The 18,710-nt window shown below is 39.3% G+C and overlaps 1 protein-coding gene across 2 annotated transcripts in view; it reads left to right on the forward strand.

Annotated features, from left to right (window-relative positions):
• The window catches only part of FBN2 (fibrillin 2), a 150,946-nt gene extending 132,236 nt beyond the window's left edge, over positions 1-18,710 (forward strand). For both annotated transcript variants that reach the window (XM_088156922.1, XM_088156923.1), the window contains 17 exons: positions 1,543-1,668; positions 1,883-2,035; positions 2,333-2,398; positions 2,646-2,771; positions 2,861-2,980; positions 3,549-3,671; positions 4,083-4,214; positions 5,621-5,746; positions 8,016-8,222; positions 8,926-9,051; positions 9,674-9,796; positions 9,929-10,045; positions 10,694-10,822; positions 12,861-12,980; positions 14,442-14,673; positions 15,345-15,501; positions 16,775-18,710. In XM_088156922.1, coding sequence (XP_088013048.1) covers positions 1,543-1,668; positions 1,883-2,035; positions 2,333-2,398; positions 2,646-2,771; positions 2,861-2,980; positions 3,549-3,671; positions 4,083-4,214; positions 5,621-5,746; positions 8,016-8,222; positions 8,926-9,051; positions 9,674-9,796; positions 9,929-10,045; positions 10,694-10,822; positions 12,861-12,980; positions 14,442-14,673; positions 15,345-15,501; positions 16,775-17,128 — 2,537 coding nt within the window. In that variant the 3' untranslated portion in view covers positions 17,129-18,710. The remainder of the gene's footprint in view (positions 1-1,542; positions 1,669-1,882; positions 2,036-2,332; positions 2,399-2,645; positions 2,772-2,860; positions 2,981-3,548; positions 3,672-4,082; positions 4,215-5,620; positions 5,747-8,015; positions 8,223-8,925; positions 9,052-9,673; positions 9,797-9,928; positions 10,046-10,693; positions 10,823-12,860; positions 12,981-14,441; positions 14,674-15,344; positions 15,502-16,774) is intronic.

Raw genomic sequence — 18,710 nt, forward strand, 5'->3', positions numbered from 1 at the left:
GATGTGAGGGTTGGCAGTAGCTGATTGCTTTGTGAGCTCAGGGTGATTGTATGCAGGAGAAACCCGAACAACTGGGGCCACAGAAAAATTCTTATCTTTCACGTACCCATGTGATATATCCCTTCCATTTTTTAGGATTAAAGGTGAAAGGACTTATTTGCTCCCACAGTCTGGCTAGTCACCTCTCCATCATGGCCACAGAAAGATTCTTAGCACTAAACCATTCATTGCAGTAATAATGAGCACTTCAGAAGAGCAATTTTCCTGTCCCATGCAGCTGAATTGCTGAGCTTTGTATATTAACAGCTGTCACAGCAGTTGGGAAATTATTTACCATTTTCTCTGAAATAAGCTGACTTAGAATGCTTCACACAGAAAGAGCCTGTCTGTGGGAAGCTACTGAAGAGTTCAGTCAAATCCAGATTGTGGTTCAGTGGTTTGTCCATGTACCTAATAGCAGTCCCTGAAAATGGAACTCAAGGTAATAGTTTAGAATCTACTCCCACCTGATTTCTTCCATCAATCCACTTATATTTTCCAAATAATAAAGATTGTACTTCCATTGTTTTCTTACCTTCTGAAAACAGGGTGGTTTTCTAAAAGTCAGTGAATATGGGCAAAAATGGCACTACAAATCTGGGTATTCAACATCCATGAAGCTAATTTTCATGGAGAGAGCCTTGTTCCTGCCTATAGTTTGGTTAAGCTCAGTGTGGCTTTTATTGTAGAATGCTTATATAGCCACAGGCTTCTGTTATGGTTCTTCCAGTATTCCTTATGGAAAGACTCAAAAAGCGTTGTACTTTGAAGATTATTAAAATACACCTAATAATTTATCAGATTGTAATTAGCTTTAAGGATTATCATAGCAAGGTGGCTTATATATTCTTTTAATATATGCAGATGCGGAATAGGATAAGTTAAAACGTTGTTTTGAATAATAGATATGAAAATTAAAGGTCTCCTAATGTATTATTTTCCAGCTTTGTCTGTTTTCTGTATAGATGGAGATGTACACCTGATGTTGTTTGAGCTGCACAATTTTACAGCCACTTGACATTTACACTAAATAGTAATACTTTGGCTTATGCTTTGATAATTATTTGTAAAATTAAAGGTATCACTCTGCTAATAACTAGCTATAGTCTCAGGCCCAGAATCTTGACAGGAAGCATGAAAAAAATGCACCTTTAATTAAAAAGAATCCCCAACATATATATATAAAAAAATAATCTCTGGATTTTTATGCTTACAGAAAAACATTTTTCTTATGGGAAATATATTCTGAAAGCATTTATTTAATGTTTATATTTTGAGTATAATGAAGAACAGAGAATGGCATTTAGAAAAGAAGGTGCATGCCAGTGAGAAACTCGAGTTTGAAGGAGTTACTGAAACCTACAGGCAACTTTATTTCTTGGGTACTTTATTGGAAGCTGCTTCAGTTCCATCAATCAATCAGTCAATCAATAAACAATCTTCCTTAACCAAGGAGTTCACAGCAAGTGAGATTATGGTGAAGGTTTTTCCATTGCTTTTCAGATATTGATGAGTGTAACGAGGATCCCAACATCTGCCTCTTTGGGTCCTGCACAAACACCCCAGGAGCTTTCCAGTGCATCTGTCCCACAGGTTTTGTGCTGTCTGATAACGGGAGGAGGTGCTTTGGTAAGTTCATGGATAAGGAATGTAATAACTCAGTCCAAAAGATAACAGATACTCTGTAGAAACTCCTTCCAATTTATATCTCTATGAGGATTGTTAAGTGCTTTTTAAAAACTATGAAAAATACAGGTCTTGTGTTATTTCTCTCAGGGCAGACAGTCATCTTCTAACTTGGGAGAAGGTTTTAGCTCTGCATAACTGTATTTTCTTCTCCTAGATACTCGTCAGAGCTTCTGTTTCACCAATTTTGAGAATGGGAAGTGCTCAGTGCCAAAGGCTTTCAACACCACAAAGGCCAAGTGTTGCTGCAGTAAAATGCCAGGAGAAGGATGGGGTGATCCTTGTGAGCTCTGTCCAAAGGAAGAAGAAGGTACATATTTAAAATTTAAAATTTGTTGCTGTGGGAAAAGGAGGAGCACATTGGTGTTGTACTTTTTGGTCATTAGAAAGAGAGATCTTTCTGGCATTCGCTCTCAGTGGCTTTTTCTAGAATGACTTTTCAAGTCAGCAAAAGGAATAAAATTAAATGGGAGAAGCCACAGACAAAGAGAAATACTGATTTCTTGTGTAGAGACCTGAACTAGTATCCTTTTTGGATGGCTTCAGCCATCTGTCATGATTCTGTCTCTCACTTGCTCTATTTTTTAAAGAAAATGTATCTCTGCAGTTGCTTTTCAGGACCTATGCCCATATGGACATGGAACTATTCCTGGAATTGATGATACACGTGAAGGTACGCATTCTTCTGAATAGAAAAAGTAAATATTAATACTTAAAACTACACTTGGATATTATAGCATGTGATAACTTATTCCTCACAGCTGCTGGTGACAGGAGGCTGACGTGTAAAATGTGGGAACATTTTGTGAAGTGCATGGCTCGAGACAAACATATTAGGGTGCTTAGGGGTTTTTTTCATGCCTTTTCTAAGACTTGAAATGCATCAGCTGAGTGGTTGTTAATCTCTTCCTGCTTTTTAGATGTCAATGAATGTCTTGAAAGCCCAGGAATTTGCTCCAGTGGCCACTGCATCAATACTGATGGATCGTTCCGCTGCGAGTGCCCCATGGGATACAACTTGGATATCACAGGAGTGCACTGCGTAGGTGTGTGCAGTTGTAGGAATTGGAACTCTTGAATTTAAAACACAACTTGTCCCAGTTCCCTTCACTCTGCATTTATTCATTATGTACAGATACAGATGAATGTTCCATTGGCAACCCCTGTGGAAACGGAACGTGCTCTAATGTGGTTGGCAGCTTTGAGTGCAGCTGTCACGAAGGGTTTGAGCCAGGCCCAATGATGAATTGTGAAGGTAACCTGTCCTCTTTATTATTTTCTTTTCTCCTTTGGCTTTCCTCCAGTCCTCAGCATTCAAATTACTTAATTAGCTATGTATTTAATGCTGCAGTAACTTGGAGGAAAAGAAAGTTTCTGTGTTGTGAAATATGTCATTGGAAAAGAAATTTGAATTGATTTCAGCAGAACTTTTAGTTTATCACAGGAGTTCCCACACTCAGTGGGATTGCCCCATGTGGGGCATTCTCACAAACGTTGTATTTTATGAATCATAATTAGTTTGCTTTCTGAAGCTGACATTTCTCATCACACAAAAGTACATTAAATATGAGCGTATAATAAAAATCTGAAATACGCCTGCCCTTACTCGCCATACTAAGCTCAAGTAGTTCTATATATATACTATGCCATTATTCTTAAGCAGAGCATTGTTCAACTTCTTCTAGTCACTCAAACGCTGATGATTTGAATTACTGCCTTTCTGATAATTTTAGCTGAAAAGAGAAGCATAGGTGGAATAAAACCTTCTTAGTGATTGTTTTGAAACTTAGTAGAGAATGACAGTTTTGTTTCTCTCTGTTCAGATATCAATGAGTGTGCTCAGAACCCTTTGCTGTGTGCTTTTCGTTGTATCAACACCTATGGTTCCTATGAGTGCACCTGCCCAGTGGGATATGAACTAAGGGAAGACCAAAAGATGTGCAAAGGTAATGACTGATGTATAAACTTCTCCCCACCTTCCATCACCAACACATAATCCAAATATTTCTGTGCATCTTGGATTCATCCTCTCAGTGGAAGGTAGCAAACAGCCCAGCAGGTGATGATCTGCTCTTTCAGAGCTCAGAAAAACCACTATTTAGTGTTTCTGTCATCAAATGTAACCTTTGATGGGGACTGCAATGCCAAGAGTGTCATAATGGTGAAATTTATCTTTAACCTGACGAGATGATACCACTCATGGAGATCAAGATAACTACAAATAATCATAGATTTTGGACTTTTCCTTCAGTGCTTGTACTTAGGGAAGCCTGTACGTCCTTCCTCTTGAAGTTATCTTCAGGAGCTGAAGCTGCTGGAAGAAAGTTCAAACACAAAATATATATATTTTTTTCCAGATCTAGATGAGTGTGCTGAAGGTCTCCATGACTGTGAATCCAGAGGCATGATTTGCAAAAATCTGATTGGTACCTTCGTGTGCATTTGTCCTCCTGGGATGACCCAGAGACCTGATGGAGAAGGATGCACAGGTAAAGCTTAGAAAGGGAAGAAGGCATCTAATGGAATGTACACAAGCAAACAGATTAAAATTTTTTTTTGTATATTTATGTATATATATTAAATCAGAAAATAACAATTCATGGAGTACACTTAAGATATTTAATGATACCCAGCATCTTAAACTTTCTATTTTATTTCAGTGTGAGTTCTGACTGAATAATAAGGATTTCAGAATAAAAGCTCCATTGCTCAACAACTAAATGTAGAAGTGTTTCAGACAGTTGTAACATCTAAAAAACTTAATTTTCCAAACAAATGAGACCTCGATTTATGGGTAGGAAGTAAGATTTTCTTAAATAAAAAGTTACATTTTCTTTAGCATTAGTATAAATAATGTATCACTTTTTAAAAGAATTAAGATTCTTAAGATCCAGAAACTACTTATAAATGTGATAAAAACCCAAAAGATATGGAAACTGCCATAGTTCAAAACAATTCTCCATCCTGGAAGTAAACAAACACCTTTCCTCCATCATTTACTCAATTAGTTGAGGGGAAGACATAGCTATATTTTAACAAATTGTACTTTCTTCTGGTTTATAGACAAAAACTCAGAACCATTCCAAAATTCTCTAGGGGGGGAAGAAAAAATTAAATGCCCATCTTAGTGAATGTTTTATATGGAAGTATTTAACAGCAATGTTCCTTCAGCAAGAGAATGACTACTCTCCTGTAGAGATCTTTATGATTTTTTTTTATTGTAGAGAAAATAATCCGTATTAATAAGAATTTTGTCCTTTTTTTTGACATGTAATTCTGCCTTTAAAGAACCTGAGGTTTTCCTGAGCATCTAAAGCATCTAAATTCTGAGCATTTTAAGCATCTGAAAATTTGTGTAATAGCTTGCAGTATGTGTGCCATTAGCTATGGAAGAAAATACAGGAAGACTGTAAACTTTCAAGAAAATTATGTGTGGACTGAAATATGACTTACTGCGGGAGAGATCAAATGTACTCAGAGATTCTTGATGGTTATAGAGTGAGGATTTATCACTCAAATCATGCATGTATTCCAGTTTTATTTAAATATTACTTAACATGTACATGTTGTGACTGGAACTTGCTCTGCTGTGTTTTCTGCTTCTTGTTATAAGCTGTGAAGCATTAAAGCTTTTGTTCTGGGATGAAGTACAGAAGGAATGGAATAGGATAACATTCCTTGGAAACTTCTTTCAAGGATTAATCAGTTAACTTTTCCATGTCTTGAAAATATTTTTCAAATATTACATGGGATATTTAATGTATTTTAGAGAGTCTGATTAATTTTCTTGTAATGAATAATTGTGGTTGTTGTTGTTTGGGTTTTTTTCTCATTTCTCTTTTCTGTTGCTGTTATTTTTATAATTTTTATTAATGGTTTTATGTTTTTTGTACAGATGAAAACGAGTGCCGCTCGAGGCCAGGTGTCTGTGAAAATGGTCGTTGTGTGAATGTTGTTGGGAGCTACAGATGTGAATGCAACGAAGGATTCCTGTCAAGTGCATCAGGCACTGAGTGCCTTGGTAAATGTCTGTGTTGTACACATGTCATCTCACATTAGAGAGTAAATGCAGAGGGAAATTTGCACTTCTGAGTACCTAACAGCTGTCATATCTACAGAAATTAAATAATAACTTCTTAATTAAATAATGATACAATATTAAATAACAGTATTAAATTTTATTAAATAGTGATAGGAATGAACAGCTTGTAGCAATCAGGCAACGCATAGAAGTGTCTTAATTCCACAGGACAAAAATGTAGGCAAAATACAGGGATTTTTAAAGAAGGAGAATTTAGTCACCCTGAGATAATACAAAAATGGATGCAGAATAAAGTTGAGTGTTTGGTTTATTCAGAACATGATACTAAGCACCACATGGCAACGAGGCATCTACATATATATATATATACACATACATATATAGAATTTTCTGTACCTTTAATTCAGATGTAAAATATTATTATTTTAGTAGAAAATTCCAAGTTTAGGGGTTTTTTTGAGTCAGGCCTGCAAGATAAATGCTGATGAAGGGTTTTTGTTCATCAGCCTATGTTTTCTTTTTTTAATATATTCATATTTGTCATATGCAGTACAAAATTCCTCATTCCCTTTTTCAGAGTCAAACGGAACTGCAAAAACTTACATTTCTTGACCAGTGTTCAAGGGTACTGTACTGAAAGGGTGTATTTAATAGTTTCTTGCATGAAAAAAGCATAATTATCTGATGCCATTGATATAAAACCAGCTCCCTGTAAATTGTCATGAGGAGTGTGCTGACTTAATGGCTAAGCAATAACATTGAAGTGCAGAGTATTTCCTAAGGATTAGAACCAGATGGGAAGGGAAAACTGCAGTCTGTTGACCCCAGCCAGTCATTAATGCCAAGGAAATACCCTGTTTGGAGGTCATTATTGCTTTCCTATATTTAATATGTAATTTTTTTTATTATTTTCTGCCTTGGGAAGGGCTTTGCTTTTTGCTGCTTTTCCTTTCAGGTTTCCTTGGTTAGAAATTACAATGGAAAATGGATCTGGCAGAAACACAGAATTTGTTCTGAATTATAGTGCAAGTGTTAAATCACAGATTACATTGTTCTAAATACATTATGCAAACCTTTATATTCCACTCACATTAAAATTCATTCCACATCTCAAACTGGGGACAAAGCATTTATGTGTTCTTCAGGTCATAATGTCCCTAAAGGCCTGCACAATATCTCTGTCCAGGAGAACAAAAATCTGCAGAGTCTTGCAAAGTACTACAGCAAATATTTTGTTTCTCAGAACTGACATTTTCAGTGAGGACAGCTTTATTTGATGTAAACAGTGAAGTTACCAAGTGGACAGATTAAGTCTTTCCTAAAGCCATTTTCCTTTTGCCTAATTCTTGAAAGAAATGTGCATATTCTTCTAATTTATAAAAGTGAAGGTCAGCTGAGTATTGATAAATGTATACATTCTGAAGGATCACTACTATCTTTGAGAGGAAAAAAACCGAAAATATTTCATTTAAAAACATAAGCATTCTCATATCAGTAATTGACAGTGTCTCCATTCTAACCATTAAATAAGACAGGTGACATACCCTCTACAGGAGATACAATCTCTGCAAGATTTGGAGTTTCTGTTAGCACTGGAAACTGGGATTTGTCCTCTCAGCTCCCTGTTTGAAGGAAACCTGTAGGAGCTCCATGACTTCAAAGTGATAGGCATTAACCAAAACATTTAAGATTAAAATAGAATTAGACAGAGGCATACCAACAATAAGGCCACACAATTCTTTTTTTTTTCCTCAACAAGATCTAGGAGTACCACTGAGAAAGTACTGAGCTGCATATACACTACTAAGTTGTAAGGATTTTTTTATTTAAACCACACCAGGATAATTACAGATGATCAAATGTGTTATTTTGGCCAGTAAAACAAACTTCTAACCCCACTTCAAGTAAATCATTCAAATGCAAACACAGCATAGGCAACTGAAGTGGAAGCTCAGTTTTGCCCACAGCCTATTTTACTGCCAAGGGCACAACTTCCCTACAAGCAAAACTCTTACCCAGCTCATGCAGATACTGAACATTAGGGATGTCTTGGATATATTTGGAATGGCAGCATATTAGCAGAGCACAGAGCAATTCTGACAGGCTAAATCAAGATAGATTTCATGGTTGCTAATAACCTTCTGCTGCTTACATGTATTGACAGAGAGCCAGAATAATACACCAGATGCCTGATGGAGCAGATCTTTATCTCCTCCTCTATCCCAGCCTCTCTCCTTCTTCCTCACAGATAATCGCCGGGGGTTTTGCTTTGCTGAAGTTCTGCAGACCATGTGCCAGATGGCTTCGAGCAGCCAGAGCCTTGTCACCAGGTCCGAGTGCTGCTGTGACGGGGGCCGGGGCTGGGGGAACCAGTGCAGGCTCTGCCCCCTCCCCGGAACCACCCACTACAAGAAACTCTGTCCACATGGGCCCGGCTACACCACAGATGGAAGAGGTATTTGCAGGGATGAAAAGAGGCAGAGAAGGGGAAAAGAATATGCTCGCATGCTTAAGAAAATGCAGAGTTCTCTTTGAAGTTCTTTCGGAGAATTTCCTGTTAAACAGAGTTTGGTTTTTCAAATAATGCCGAGAGACCAGAAATTAAAAACACATTTGACAGTAGCTGCAAACAGATTAACTGTGCAGAATTTTCAGAATTAGGATCTGGTTGGAAGTACCAATCAGTAACTAAAAGCTAGAAATTATCTCAAAGTTTTTGTATTGTTGAAAAGCTGGACACATGGCAAGGTCAGCAGCCATCTGATTTAACAACAATCTCACAATGCTTTGCAGGCACTATTTCCACACAGAAAGCAGAAGCTAATGTGTATTTCTTAATGTTGGTGATAATTTTTGACATGGAAGTGGTTGTAAGAAAATTCTATTGTATAGGGTTTGTATTTGGAGTTAGCAAAACTGGAATCTGAGTACCCAGAGAAACAGCAGGAGGGTGTTAGTGCAAAGAACAGTAATGAAATTTGAAAGATATTTGGCTTTGGATTCAGATCCATTTTTAAAGAGGGAGAAAGTGCCTGTCAGAAGCATGATGATGACAAGGAACTTTGCAAAAATGGAACAGAAGAAAAAAGTAAAATTTAAAACTGAGATATGACATATTTAATATATATGATGACATATATTTAATAATTTCTATACAGATATTGATGAGTGTAAGGTCCTGCCAAACCTGTGCAGGAATGGGCAGTGCATTAACACCATGGGCTCCTTCCGGTGTTTTTGCAAAGCTGGCTATACCACTGACATACCTGGCACCTCTTGTAATGGTAAGATTCCTTAATTAATCATCAGTCAAAGTAATCATCAGTTATTATTTAGTTGTTACACAGTGATGTACCAACCTTTGTAAACTCTTGTTTACAAATGTTTTACAAACCATTCTTTTAACTCTTTTATCTCATGTCCTTCATTTCTTTTCCTAATATGCATTTCTGACTTTGTATTTCATTTGGGGAAAATGAGAAACAAGCTCTGCTGGCAGTATTCATGCAGTAGAATCATCACTGAAGTTTGTTAAAGCTGTGTAACCACTTTAAGTGACAAACCAGCTCATTACTTCACGGTCTGCATTTTTTCCAATTTTGTTGGTTTTCAGGTACCAGTATACCATAGTATACCAAAAAGTAGGCATTTGTTGCTTAGATGAAAATACCAATGCCATTGTCACTCCACTGTATTACTCCTTCAAAATAGTTTGTCATGGTAGTGGCAACCCCATAGAAACTACAGCAACACATTTGTAGAGAAAGGATTAGGAACCCTGAACAAATGTGAACGGGAGGGCTTTCTTCTATGAGCATGCTTCTCTAAAATGTTGGGCTGTGTAACAAACATCTTTCTGCCAGAGAGATGAAGACAAAAGATAACTTAATATTTTCCTCTCATCAGATCTTGATGAGTGCTCCCAGTCGCCCAGACCATGCAATTTTATCTGCAAGAACTCAGAAGGGAGCTATCAGTGCTCATGTCCCCGGGGCTATGTCCTTCAGGAAGATGGAAAGACATGTAAAGGTAGGAAAGTTATACACAGTAACTTTTAATGGTTACAACTTAAAGGGAATTGGTTTAGAAGTGTGGCATTTTAAATCAAATTGATTAAATGTGCCTCTTTGACTTTTTTTAAACAACATCTCTTACTTTCAGATCTTGATGAATGTCAAACCAAACAACACAATTGTCAGTTTCTCTGTGTCAACACCCTTGGAGGCTTCACATGCAAATGTCCGCCTGGTTTTACACAACATCACACAGCTTGTATTGGTAAGGAAAACATTGGTTTTCTTTCATAAGCTTTTCTGTAAGAACAACATTCTCAACTATCTCTTGTGCTCTTTATGCAGAGCAGTAGTATCAAGAGGGCAGAAAACAGATTTGAAAAGCAGCAATTACAGCTAAAGAAAAAAGAGTCTATCCAGTCTGTCCACTATTTCTATTTTTTTGGTTAGTAAAGAGTTGTACATATTTAATACATGTTATTATGTTCTAAGTATAACCACATGGAGACAAAAGGGTGAATTATTAAAATCTCATTTAAAATGTAGTTAACCAAAACCAGACTGCATTTTCTTTTTTTAGTAGATACAGATGTCTTTAGATCTTAAGCATAAGTATAAATCTTGCCAACTGAAACTGTTTTAGTTCAGCTAACACAGAAGGGCAGCATTTTTCCAATATCAACAATTACATGCCTGCTCTTCCACACTCTTATCACAACTGAACTACCATTAGCACTTCCAATTTATTGATTACTCCTTGCTCTGCATGAGCCTCCAGTTCATCTCTCATTTAAAAATGAAAAGCTACAAAATAAAATGTTGTACCTCTGTGGATTTTTTTTTTTATGTTATATGAACGTGTCTAACATCATGCCACAAGGTAAACCAACCTTCTCTCCTCTGTATTTTGAAGATAATAATGAATGTGGTTCTCATCCATCGTTGTGTGGATCAAAAGGAATTTGCCAAAACACTCCTGGAAGTTTTACCTGTGAATGTCAAAGGGGATTTTCTCTGGATTCTACTGGATTAAACTGTGAAGGTAATTAGGAACAGTCAGATTTTTTAATGGTGTGAATCCTTACTTCAGTTTCTAGTGAATAATTTGATGTTAAAGGTAGAGAAAACAAGAGTACCAGCCACAGTAAAAGTAACTACAAAAAGAGATTGGAAAGTACTAGACTAATTGTAAGTATAACAAAAGCATATGCAAGAACATCATATTGCATTGAGTAATTTTTACAGAAATTGGGATAGAAAGGTGGCTGTCTAGTTGAACTCTTCAACAGTTGTTTTCAGACTGCCATTTCAATTTGACACAGGTTTATGCATCTAAGTCTAGTAGTTGTGGGGCTTTTTTACATTTATGTCTTCATGTGTCTAAACAGAATCTCTACAATTTTCATTTTGGCTAATTTTAATTGTCCACCTGAGGGTGGATAAGATTAGATTCTAAATTCTGTACTTAATTCTCTTACCACAGAGTTACGTATTGAGAAGGCCAATTCACTGCCTTCAGATAGATAATTATTACAGTTACAATGCAGGTTCTATTGATTAGCTTTATCTCTCCCTGTTGGCCCAAGGGGAAGCCTCAGTCAGGAAATCTATATTTGAGAGCTCCAGACTTCTCAGTGGGCCTCAGCTATTGAGCAAAGAAGAAAATAAAAGGCAGTACAAGGCCACCTGGCTGCTGAGAATTAAAAATCCAAGTGCATACATGAGGAAATTTATGACCTCTCAAAATACCAACAGCTCTGACAGAGCATTTAAAACAGAAATTGATATTTAGAGGTTATTTCTAGAACAGCACTCCAGAATATATGCAGCTAGAAGTTTTACTAAGATTTATCTCCTGTCAGTTTACTTTGTTCTCATAAAGTGCATATGTCCTGGTATGCCTATAAACAAAGAAATATGTTTTTATTTTCTACTAGACTTGCATACTATACCTTAAAAATTAGGTTGCTTACAATCTACTTACTTCCTATAGCAGATACAATTACAAATGTCTGAGTTTTTAGAATTTGGAGAGTGGGATGGTTGTGGCTGTCTCCTTTTATTAACACTTGTCTCGGAGACTTTTTATGTGGCTTTTTATTTTCAATTGCAAAGACATCAAAATTTGGCATTCAAACACTACAATATGTTTCAGGAAAGTTTATCCCTAAGTGGTTGGTTTAAAACTGATATTACAAAAACCCTCAAATTATAACCATTATACTAAAGCAACAACATGCGGGATTACCAGGAATAGTGTTTATTCTCCAAATTTGAGTACTGAAAAGGCTCAAGAGCTCATATCAGATTATTGATGGAAAGAACTAAACATTAGTTGACTTCAGGGCTTTCTGGAACAACAACCTGCCTGGTCCTTCTATCTGACATCACTGTTCCTCTGTCATAAGTCATAGAACCACAAAATGGCTTGGATTGGACAGGATCCCAAAGCCCATCCAGTGCCATCCCTGCCATGGCAGGGACACTTCCACTGTCCCAGGCTGCTCCAGCCCCAAGGTCCAGCCTGGCCTTGGGCACTGCCAGGGATCCAGGGGCAGCCACAGCTGCTCTGGGCACCCTGTGCCAGCCCTGCCCACCCTGCCAGGGAACAATTCCCGATTCCCAAGATCCCATCCAGCCCTGCCCTCTGGCACTGGGAGCCATTCCCTGTGTGCTGTCCCTCCAGCCCTGGGCAATTGTCTCTCTCCATGGTACCTGCAAGGCCACCCTGAGCTCAGCCCAAAGCTTCTCCTGTGCAGGTGAACATTCCCAGCTGTGCCAGCCTTTCCTCCCAGCAGAGCTGCTCCATCCTCTGCTCATCCTGGAGCCTCCTCTGCCCTGGCTCCAGCACCTCCAGCTCCTTGCTGTGCTGGCCCAGGGCTGGGGCAGCTCTGCAGGTGGGGTCTCACCTGGGGGGCAGAGGGGCAGAATCCCCCCTGCCGTGGTGCCCAGGCTGGGGCTCAGCCCAGCGCAGATTTGGCTTCTGGGGCTGCCAGAGCTGGGTCTTGACAAACTTCTGATCCACCAGTGTTCAGCAGTGGGTGTAATCCTGTGTCATGCTCTGCTTCCCTCCTGAACAGATGTGGATGAATGTGATGGAAACCATAGGTGCCAGCACGGCTGTCAGAACATCCTGGGTGGATACAGATGTGGGTGCCCACAAGGATTTATCCAGCACTACCAGTGGAATCAGTGTGTTGGTAAGGAAACAAACAGCACAGCATGCATTTAAACAGGAAATGTCTCACAGTGCTTATAGGGACAGAGCAAAGGGTGTGCAAACAAATACCTTTTCATCTGTCTCCCACTCCTCCCATACGCTTACTACTCCCAGTGTAAATCAGTGACAGGAGGTAGCAAGAAAACACACTCAGCCTTTTGAAACTCACTGTGACAATTAGCTTTCCTGGAAAGGTCTAAATTCTGACCTGTTTCTTGTGTGAAAAATCCCCATCATTCAATGTTCATTGAATTCGTGAAAGTATCAATGTAAATACTTCTGCTGAGGAAAAAAAGGATTAAAAAACCATACCTGTCATTAAAAAAACCAAAAAAATAGCATTAAAAAAATTAGCAATTTAAGAATTCAACAGAATGGTATCTAAAGCAAATGGTGAGGAAAAAATCAACAAAACCATTAAGGATTTCCTACTTCCAAAATAAAGTCTTAATGTCAACATTAGTTCTTTGTGCAGGGAATGGGACTAATTAGGAAGCTCAGGAGTTCTGTTTAGATTTAACTCATTCAATCCATCACTTATTTTCTGTGGTTCATGAACTAAGCTGTATCACGTACTAAATGAAATCTGGGATTTTCTTTTTTTAATAAAAGCCAGGATGTACAGAAGCCATGTTGTGTAGTACTGTTCAAAAAGACCAATACAAAATATTTACCTTTTCAGGTTCTTTCATGGTTTTCTGTCAACAGTATCATAATCAGAGCATGACTGTGAGCACTGCCATACATTTCATTTAGGCTGAATTCACTGTCTTGATTCTGTACATTAAAATTAGTTTATTTTACCCATTTTAGCAATAAGTAGCACACGAGCCAGTTTTTCTGAAGTCCCAATCACCATGATCACTCCTGACTTAATACTGCTCTTCAGCAAAGGAAGCAAAGGACTGGGGCGAGAGTGACAGACCACACAATGAACAGCTCTCACAAAACCCCAAACCAGCTAAGGTTCTGTAAATTATAGTCCTCGAAAGAATCTCCCTCCAAGTGACTGCAGGCAAGAATGGCAAAGTATTCTTTAGTGGTTTTCGTGAGGAAAACTGTGGTGAGAAAAACTTGGTGAGGAAAACCTACAGATTTTAGAGAAATGCCTTGGTTAGAGAAATTATACCAACTACCAAAACATGACTTTCCGTATCACAACCTTCTTGTTTTTTGGTTTTTTTTGCTTGGTTTTGGTTTTTTGTTTGTTTGTTGGTTTGTTTATCAAGCACAGCGACTGGAGGTGTCATCTTCTCTGTATCTTAACACCCACAAGTGAAGATGATACTCCTCTTTCAGAAACCAAGTCTCTGTGGGATGATGAGGTCAAGGATGTAGCAGAGCCCTGGGACTTGAAGATGTTCTCATTTGTTAGCTGCATCATGCTGACCCGTTGTCTCTCAGGCTAGAAAACACCCATATTTTTGTGTTTGCTTCCCAGATGAAAACGAATGCTCCAATCCTCACACGTGTGGCTCTGCTTCTTGCCACAACACCCTGGGGAGTTACAGGTGTGTCTGCCCATCCGGGTTCTCCTACGACCAGTTCTCCCATGCCTGCCACGATGTGAACGAGTGCTCTTCTGCCAAGAACCCCTGCAGTTATGGTTGCTCCAACACTGAGGGTGGTTATCTCTGTGGCTGCCCACCTGGCTACTACAGAGTTGGACAAGGGTGAGTTTCTTCACGTGTTTCTCCACATCCAGAAGGTGCAGAGGTACAAACGAAGGAGAAGCTACCAAGTCCTGTCTAGTTGTGCACAAAATATCCAGAAACTAAAAAAAAATTTAAAAGTCTGTACGTGCAAGATGACATTAATTTTCAATGTAGCATATAAACAATGTTATTTATATGTTATATTTAAAATTAGTTAATTAATTAAAATTAACTAATTAGAGTTCTGCTTTCTCCCCCAGTAGCACATGAACTCCTTCACAGACCTGCTCAGTGGGGATTGGTAATGCATAGGGATAGGTACCATGTGTACTGAGATAATTAAGGGGTTTAAGAATCACTGATCAGTCCGGAACATTAAACACAAATTAACATTGGTCTGGTACAGAACAGTGGGTAAATTCTGTAGTCCCCAAACTTCAGGGCAGGCTGGCTTTGTTTGGTTTCTCTGTAGAATTGTCAATTAAAATTAGATCAGGCTTAAAGCCTTCATCCAGAGTTTGCATTTCCCTCAGTAAGCCACTCTAGTGTGAAGGAAATTACTGCATAGCCCTCCTGCTGAGGGAAGGGCAAGGAAGGGGATACAGAAACTGTGGCACAGATTTCACACACTCTGTTTAGCAGGGACAGTTCATAAAGGAATAACTGAAACACATGTTTTCATTCCACAGACACTGTGTCTCAGGGGTGGGATTTAACAGAGGCCAGTACCTGCCACTGGATGGAGATGCTGATGAAGAGAATGCTTTGTCCCCTGAAGTGTGTTATGAGTGCAAAATCAATGGCTACTCCAAAAAAGACAGCAGGAAGAAGAGAAGTGCTAACAATGTACGTACCAGGATAAAAAAACACTGTTATGTTTTTCGAGGTGTTGTCAGAGCAATGACACCAGTAGTAAATAGAAGGAATCTTTTAAACAGGCCACATTCAATGGTGAAAATATCTTTTCTCCCCCTGCCTCACCTAGGTCCTGCTAGCAGTAATAATTTGACAATAAACACATCAACAGCTGTGAAAGGATGAGGTTTTTAAAGCTTGCAAAGATTCCTTTGTAGTGTCAGATATGGTCTAGTTCCTCAGAGTACATTCAGGAGAATAAGTCTCCTTTAATTACTGGGAAGATGGACATGTCTTCAGTATGTTCTGCTGCCAAGAGGAGGCTGGCCAGCATCTGTCGTCTGAGATAGCTAAACAGATCTCTTTGCAGAAGATATTTTAGTCTTGGTGTCTTTTCCATAGTTGCTCATAGGGGTGCATGATTAGACCTAGATGATGGAAGTCCAATATTTACAGAATTTATGCAGTTTTTAGAGAATTGCACTTCAGATTTAATTTTTTTTCTGGCTGCATTTAGTGGGCTTAAAAGGGTAAGTTACAGGATATCTAGTTTGTAATTGTTATATCTTGTTATTACACTTATTAAATACCATTGACCTTGTCAGTTTCTAGAACTTGCTGGGCAGTAAAAGTGACATCCATAAATGATGTGAAAAAAAGCATTTTCTAATCACTATCATCATCTATGGGGTTCAGGTATTTAAAACACCGCATTACTTGCTTCTTCCAAAAATTTTCCTTATTTTCACTATCCTTTTTTAGTTGTTTTACATACTGGTACAGTATGGAATTTTCAGAGGTTTCAGGGAATTTCCATGCAGTGTTGTGAAATCCATTTCTCTGTAGTCTCCGTTGGTCATAAGAACATAAGAACTGTGTCTCTTGTGTGTAAATACAGTAAGCAGAGGTTTCCCTTTGTGGTGGTGCATTCCCCTCTCCTCCTTCCCAGGCTGCACCGTGGTCTGAGAAATCCTCATTAGCCCTCAGCCTGGAAAATGAAATCTGGCTTTTGCGATATCCTGATGATTTTTTTAAGTGATCTCAAACACTTGTTCATTACACTTCCCTACATGGCCTCTTTGCAAGCATGAAGTTAAACAGGTTCTCAAAATAATCTGAAGTCAGAGCCTCCTGTTCATTATTGCTGCAAGGCCTGTTTGAGGCCTGTGGGATTTACAGAGCGCGATGTACGAAACCGGGGCAGAAGCCGTCAATGATCCTAATTATTCCTCTCTCCATCTCTAACCACTCTTCTCTCCTCTAGGTGAGCTGGGGCAGCCTGGACACGGCGAGTCCCCTGCGGGTGAGCGTGGCGCTGTCCCGGCTGGGCCGGGAGCCCATCCTGCAGCTGCTGCCGGCCCTCAGGCGCCGCCGGGCCCGCTACGCCATCTCCCGGGGCGGCGGGCGCGGAGCTTTCCGCATGGTGCTGAGCGCCGGCTCCGGCCGCCTGCACGCCGTCAGGGGCAGGGCAGCGCCCGGCCTGCACGCCCTGGAGATCACCGGCCTGCCCGTGCCCGCCGAGCGGCTGCCGAGCGGCCCTGAGGACGGGCACGGCCCCGAGGACGGGCACGGCCCCGGGGAGCCCCTCAGGGTGAGGCTGTGGGTGCGCCTCCGTTAGCCCCGCTGCCGCTCTTCAGGCACCTCTGTTCTGTCTGCGCGCCCCACAACGGCTGCTTCTCAAAGAGAGCCGGCTTTGGAGAAGTGTGTTTTGGGGGGAGGAAGGCACAGGGGAAGAGCCCTTCCTTTTCCATCCTGCCAGGACTGCAGAGCCGCCCTTTGAGGAGGGTGACTTGAAACTCTGCCGCTGCCAAAACTTCTATTATGAGGGCAGATCGTGTTTACTGTATCTTTTATATAACCTTGATTTAAAGTGTATTAAGAAAGCTAAAGTTCAAGAAGTCATCGTATGGCACTAAATGGCACAAAAATGTGAGCTTTTTTTTTTTTTTCCTGTCAGCAGTCTGTAACACTTTGGGTATTTTGCTATAGTTCCTAATGAAAAAAATTATAGAAGTTTATTTATTTTTAATGCAGTAATATATGGAGAAAATAACAAATTATGTAAACAAAAAGGGAAACTTAGTTGGTTTTTTTTTTTTTTCATTTTATAAATTTGAGCTATAACATTTTAGAGGTACTTTCTTAATCAAGGAAAAAGGAAGTGGATTTGAAAGGGGTTTTCTACTTGGAACAGCATCCAAACAGTATATAAGCAATTCTAAAATATATCAGAGCTGAAAGATCACTGTAGCAGGATATCCTGAAGAGGGATATTGTAAACTGTTCACAGGATATTCTGAAGTGTTCTTGCAAATGAGAACTAAGGAAGAAAAAGAAAAAAAAAAAGGGGGAAAAAAATCATAGAGGACAAGTATCACAGTGTCAGTCTCTGCAGAGAGCATATTTCACAGCAGCTCGGTGGGATTGTGTTCTGAATCCCCCACAGCAAACAGTGGAGGAGGCACAAGCCCTGTAGCAAAATACCTGGACTGTTTTTAATCCCCTGGGAAGTGCAGAACCAAACTGTGCTGCCCTTCCCTCAGTGACCTCTCGAGCCAACACGGGCAGCCACACCTCATGCTCAGAAAGGGTGCTCCACAAACTGGCATTAATTAATTCCTGCAGGCAGCTGAAGGAAATGTCTCTCAGAAGGGAACGTTTCACTGTTTGGTGCTGGCTGAAACCAGGGTGCATTTCCTGAGCCCTGAGTGCTGTGTCAGGACTGCCACACCTGCAAACTTAATTTTGGAAGTTATGTTTTTGAAGTTCATTTGTTAGAAATCTCATTAATGCTGTAGTTGTACACGCCTCATTTTATCATAGCTTGTTCTGTAAGAAAGATGATTGTACAATGACTTGAGTTTTAGTTTACCTTAGTGATTTATTTTTTTTTTTCTTTTTACGTTTTGTACTGTCATGTGTTAAGTGTATGTCTCAATGGTGCTTTCTGTGACAACTGGTGCCTGTAACTGGCCATGCAACAGAATCTCACATGTGAAAATAGCCAAAGCACATCCAGGATTCTGCAGTTGCATGTAGGTGCTGACCAAAGACTATACGAAGTTAAACTCAGTGATTTTTCTTCTCTTTTGTTGAGTTTGGGGATTTTGAAAAGAGATGTCTTAAGAAAAAAAGCTTTCTCTTGAACATTTGTATCATTAAGACAACACTTTTCTTGCAATAAAGCTTATTTTGGGTTA

Source organism: Sturnus vulgaris, chromosome Z (assembly GCF_052056855.1).
Source record: "Sturnus vulgaris isolate bStuVul1 chromosome Z, bStuVul1.hap1, whole genome shotgun sequence".
Taxonomy (NCBI): Eukaryota; Metazoa; Chordata; class Aves; order Passeriformes; family Sturnidae; genus Sturnus; species Sturnus vulgaris.